The 5,567-nt window shown below is 34.0% G+C and overlaps 1 protein-coding gene across 6 annotated transcripts in view; it reads right to left on the bottom strand.

Moving 5' to 3' along the window:
- Nucleotides 1–2,610: 2,610 nt before the first annotated feature.
- Nucleotides 2,611–5,567, bottom strand: part of Rab6a (RAB6A, member RAS oncogene family) — a 62,740-nt gene continuing 59,783 nt past the window's right edge. For all 6 annotated transcript variants that reach the window (XM_015477444.2, XM_015477445.2, XM_048788083.1 and 3 more), the window contains one exon: nt 2,611–4,430. In XM_015477444.2, the coding sequence (XP_015332930.1) occupies nt 4,322–4,430 (109 nt within the window). In that variant the 3' untranslated portion in view covers nt 2,611–4,321. The remainder of the gene's footprint in view (nt 4,431–5,567) is intronic.

The following is a 5,567-nucleotide window of genomic DNA, read 5'->3' as shown; positions in this document are numbered from 1 at the left end:
AAAACTAAAAAATAAATATTAAAAATTCTCTCTCTCTCTCAAAAAAAAAAAAATCCTATAAAAAAAAGAGCAAACTAAAGATTTTATCTATTAGACAACAGTTCAATAGGGCAGAAATAGGGAAGAAAGGAAAAGACTAATTGTTTTGGTTCCATAAGGCTTAGGGGGATTTTAGTAGGTACCAAATTAGGCATCTGCCTCAATACTTTTCCCAAACCAACTATCAGATTCCAAACTGTAGAATGCTTACCTTAACATCATTTCTGATATGCCAGAAATTGGGCAAAATCAAAGATCATGTAGTGTTATAAATTACTAACATATCAAATCAATTTAGCAATTATATAAGGTAGTGGGTCTATTTAGAGTTCCAAATATAGGTAAACATTTTAGATATAAAAATACTCCAATAAATAATGACTCTGAAAGCTGCTAATATTATAAACAAAAGTAAAAACTTACAAAAGCTAAATGAATAGATTGACACAATATAATAGATAACTTTAGGAAGATTATGCCTTTCTTAACCCAATAGGTGATAATAAAAATTTAATTAGGCCGGGCACAGTGGGGCATGCCTCTATAATCCCAGAGATTTGGGAGGCTGAGACAGGGGGATAGATAGTAAATTCAATCTGGGAAACTCTTGTCTCAAAATAAAAATTAAAAAATGGGCTAAGATGTAGCTCAGTGGTATAGTGCTCCCTGTCACTTGTTCAATCCCTAGTACCATACACACACACAAAAAATATTAAATTAAAAAATTAATTAGTACAAAATTAGATAATTCTAATGTTTTTGAAGTTATGATATATTAGCATTGAGTGAAAAGTAGAGTATCAAAAAAAAAAAAAAAAACCAACTTTTGGCAGTTCAAAATTTCATGCATCAGGAAAACTCCAGTATCCGTTGATTTTATGATAAATAATATAGAGTGTGGTGGAAAACATATTTTATAGAAAATAAGAAGCAAAAATTAGCATTCCCCCACCAATATAAAAATAGGTAGTTAAAAAAAAGTACTGTAACTGAAAATATGGCACTATATCAAATTCTGATTATGTTTTTAGGATAAAGTTTTAGATTTATTTTTGTATTTCAGAAATTCATTCTATATACTAATATTCAATTTTGGCCATCTATCCAAAATGTATACTGGGAACATTTCTGATTTCAGGAGAGATGAGAATGAATGAAAAGAGGTGGCATGTTATGGGGCTGGGTTGTGGCTCAGTGGTAGAGCACTTGCCTCCCCTGTGTGAGGCTGAGGGTTCAATCCTCAGCACCACATAAAAATAAATAAATAAATAAATAAATAAATAAATAAATAAATAAAAAGATGTTGAGTCTATCTACAACTAAAAAATTATTAAAAAAAAAAAAAAGAGGTGGCATGTTATAAAAAATTCAACATACAGGGAACCATCAAAAATAATGCAGTGAGGCTGGGTGCAGTGGTGCAGGCCTGTAATCTCAGGGGCTCGGGAGGCTGAGACAGGAGGATTGCAAGTTCAAACCCAGCCTCAGCAAAAGCGAGATGCTAAGCAACTCAGACCCTGTCTCTAAATAAAATACAAAATAAGGCTGGGGATGTGGCTCAGTGGTTGAGTGCCTCTGATTTCAATCCCTGGTAGCCCCTGCCTACCCCTCAAAATAATGCAATCGGGTATGGTGGTACATGCCTGTAATCCCAGCGGTTTGAGAGGCTAAGTAACGCAGGAGGATCGTGAGTTCAAAGCCCGTTTCAACAATTTATTGAGGCCCTAAGCAACTCAAGGAGACCCTGTCTCTAAATTTTATATATTTATTTATTTAAAAAAGGGGGGGGGAGAGGCCTAGGGATATGGCTCAGTGGTTAAGTCCCCTAGTTCAATCCCCAGTACGAAAAAAATAAAAGGGGAGGGGGAAAAAAAAGGCAATGTATTTCTTAGTTAATTTGACAAATTAACAAGTAATTTGTTAATTTTTCTCTTGACAGAAATAAATTTTACATGATTAATCATTACTAGTTGCAAGGGAAAAGATTTTAACCTATTACTTAAATGTGCTTTTTTTCAGTAATTGGGATTGAACCCAGAGGCACTCTACCATTGAACTACTTCCCCATCCCTTTGTTTTTTTATTTTGAGATAAGGTCTCCCTAAATTGCTGAGGTCAGTCTCAAACTTATGATCCTCCTGCCTCAGCCTCCTGAGGTCATGGGATTACAGATGGATGCTGCCACAGCCAGCTTAAATGTCTATTATTAAGATTTTAGTTTCTTTTTTATATCATCCTCTCATTTGGGGGTTCCAGGATTTTTCCACCTTGACTGAATTATATAAGTTAACAAAGCATGGTCTCCAAATACTGAAATAAAATCCTATCCCTATAAAGTGAAAACAGGTAATGGTTTTTGTGAGTTAAGATGGAAGCTGGGCTGGAGTGTGGCTCAGTGGTAGAGCTCTTGCCTAGCATGTACGACGCCCTGGGTTTGATTCTCAGCACCACATAAAAATGAAATAAAGATATTGTGTCCAACTACAACTAAAAAATAAATATTAAAAAAAGATGGAAGCTAAAATAAGTAAATAAATAAATAAAGGTAGATTTGTTCCAAAAATTTAGAAGTAATTTTCATTATATGTATATTTAAAAGAATGGTAATATCAAGTCCCAAGAGAATCAGGAACTTCAGCAAAACCAGATGTTCACACATACCATATAAATAAGAAGAACAAAGTAGTAAATAGTTTTGAATTCAGGACAATACTTCTATAAAATAAATCTCTCTGCATTATCACAATATAGTTATATCTGTCTATATTGGTCAGGCTTTCAGAAAAAAATCATGTGCTTGGTGATGAAAATATTCTAAAGTCATATTGTGGCAATAGTTGTACAATGCCATAGATTTACTAAAATAATTGACCTGTACATTTAAACTAAGCAAAATTTATGGCATATAAACAGTATATATAGAATATGTCACATATAATTATATAAATCATATGATATCTCTTTTTGAAATGCTTGCTACTGGATTTCAGATTTTGGAATATTTGTATATATAGATATATAATAAGGCATCTTGGGTATGGGGCTCAAGTCAAATCTAAAATTCATTCGTGTTTCCTATACACACAGACTGAAGGTAATTTATTGCAATAATCTGAATGTACCTGTAAGGTCAGGTGTAGAATTTTCCACTTAGGAAATCTGGTAGGTGATCAAAACACTTCAGGTTTTGGAGCACTTTGGATTAGGATATACAACTTATACTTAAATAAAGCTGTTAATTTGGGAGTGATTAAACATCATGAAGATCCTAGTTATCAGTAGTGTTCTATATTTGCTGATGATCCTAGAACTTCAAAACATTAACCCAAAAAAAGATATTCTGTAGCATGACATAAAAGCTACTAGTTCAAAACCTTATCAAAATGTTTTTAATAGAGAAATTCAGATGAAGTTACCTACTGCTTTTTCCTGGAACACTGGCTCATTATAATATTGTAGTAACTTCTATTACTCAAAAATAAATTGCCCGTGACTTCTACAGGTTCAACTAGTTATCATTTGCTATACTTCCACACACATTGCTAAGTTCTGGGACTATGTAATTTTGAAGGGGATGGGGAGAGATAAAGAAAGAGACTGATTTTCAATACATTGTGGTAAGAGTCCATAATAGTGATTTCATAGGAGCAAGGGGTCTGTGAAAACACAAATTATTAGCCTAGCCAGGAGGTAGGGTAGGAAATGTCAGAGGAGATGTACCTGACATCTTAATAGTACAAGACAAGGAGGGAATGGAAAATACTGTGCAAAAATGAAAACAATATAGAGATTTTTTTCCCCATGAGGCTCATCCTAATTGAAAGGATTTTACTTTATCACTTGTAGTTAAAAAAAAAACTTTGTAATGTGAGATTTCTATATTTTCTTGCTCTCTTCCATTGAAACATTCCTGTTGTTAACACTGTTTAAACACCAGCAGTTATTAAGAATAAATTCACCAAAATGTACTTTTACCACATGCAAAACTGACAATGAATAATTACTTTCATTTATCACAATCTTGCCACCTCTGAAACTAGGAAAGCTTACTTTCAGGTAGGAATATAGTAAGAGTATGGTAAGTTTACAACTTTGCAATCAAAAAAAAAGTGTTGTCCTGTGTATAATCTAAAAAGTTTGTATTTTCCCATTTCCCATGCTTCATTTTTACTTTTTTCACTATCTGAAATGTTGCTAATTCATGAGGCCTTGTTACTAACTGGATGAAAACTGTACACTATAGAATAGAACACTCATGCAATTATTTCATGTTTTTCAATACTCAATGGACATGTACCTGCTTTACATTGTATCCTGCTTTTGCACTGGTTTCAATGAACATAACATTCAGTTCTTTGGCTTTCCTCTCTCCTTCCTCAATTGAAACTTGCCTGTAGAAAAAAGATAAATTCTTACTTTTGAAATATGACATTATTAAGATTATAAACAGAGTTTTGAAAATAACTTTTCTACATATAGATGGTGGTTATACAGGCAATATTAATCTATAAATTTGTGGGCTGGGTGCATTGGCTCATTCCTATAATCCCAGGGACTCTAGAGGCAGAGTCAAGAGGATCAAAGTTTGAGATGAGCCTCAGTAACTTAAGTAAAACCCTAAGCAACTCAGCAAGACCCTGTCTCAAAAAAGGACTGGGAATGTAGCTTAGTGGTAAAGCATTCCTAGGCTCAATCCCAATACCAAAAACTAAAGGGGGGAAAAATATCCACTACACTTAAACTTTGTACATTTGTGTGTGTATGTGTTATATTTAACTTTTTTTTTTGGTAGTGAGGATTGAATTCAGCACTCAACCACTGAGCCACATCCCCAGCCCAATTTTGTATTTTATTTAGAGACAGGGTCTCACTGAATTGCTTAGTGCCTTGTTAGATTGCTGAGGGTGGCTTTGAACTCTCATTCTCCTGCCTCAGCCTCCAGAACAGATGGGATTACAGTTGTGTACCCTGTTTAATCAATAAAAAGGTATAAACACACACTTATTTTCTTTTTTGTACTGGAAATTTAACCCCAGAACAATTTATCTCTCAGCTACAATCCCCAACCTCTTTTAAATTTTATTTATTTATTTTTAAAACTATTCTTGTAAAATATTTTTTAGTTGTAGATGGACACAATTTATTTACTTTTCTGTGGTGCTGAAGATCAAACCCAGTGCCTCACATGTTTGAGGCAGGTGCTCTACCACTGAGTTACAGCCCCAACCCCTTATTTATTTATTTTTAAAAGGGAACATCATGCTTCAAACATTCTTTATTTTATTTGTTTTTATGTGGTGCTGAGGATCATACCCAGTGCCTCACACATGCTAGGCAAGTGCTCCACCACTGAGCTACAACCCCAGCCATTAAATTTTATTTTGAGATAGGGGTCTTGCTAAATTCACAGGCTGGCCTTGAACTTGCATTCCTCCTGCCTTAGCCTCCCCAGTAGCTGGGATTATATGGATCTGTGACCACACCCGGCTTAAAAGATGTTTGGTTTTTTTTTTTTTTTTTTTTTTTTT

This window comes from Marmota marmota, unplaced genomic scaffold (assembly GCF_001458135.2).
Source record: "Marmota marmota marmota unplaced genomic scaffold, marMar, whole genome shotgun sequence".
NCBI classification, from domain to species: domain Eukaryota; kingdom Metazoa; phylum Chordata; class Mammalia; order Rodentia; family Sciuridae; genus Marmota; species Marmota marmota.
Note: the sequence above shows the minus strand (reverse complement) of the source record. Positions and strands in the feature narration are given on the sequence as shown.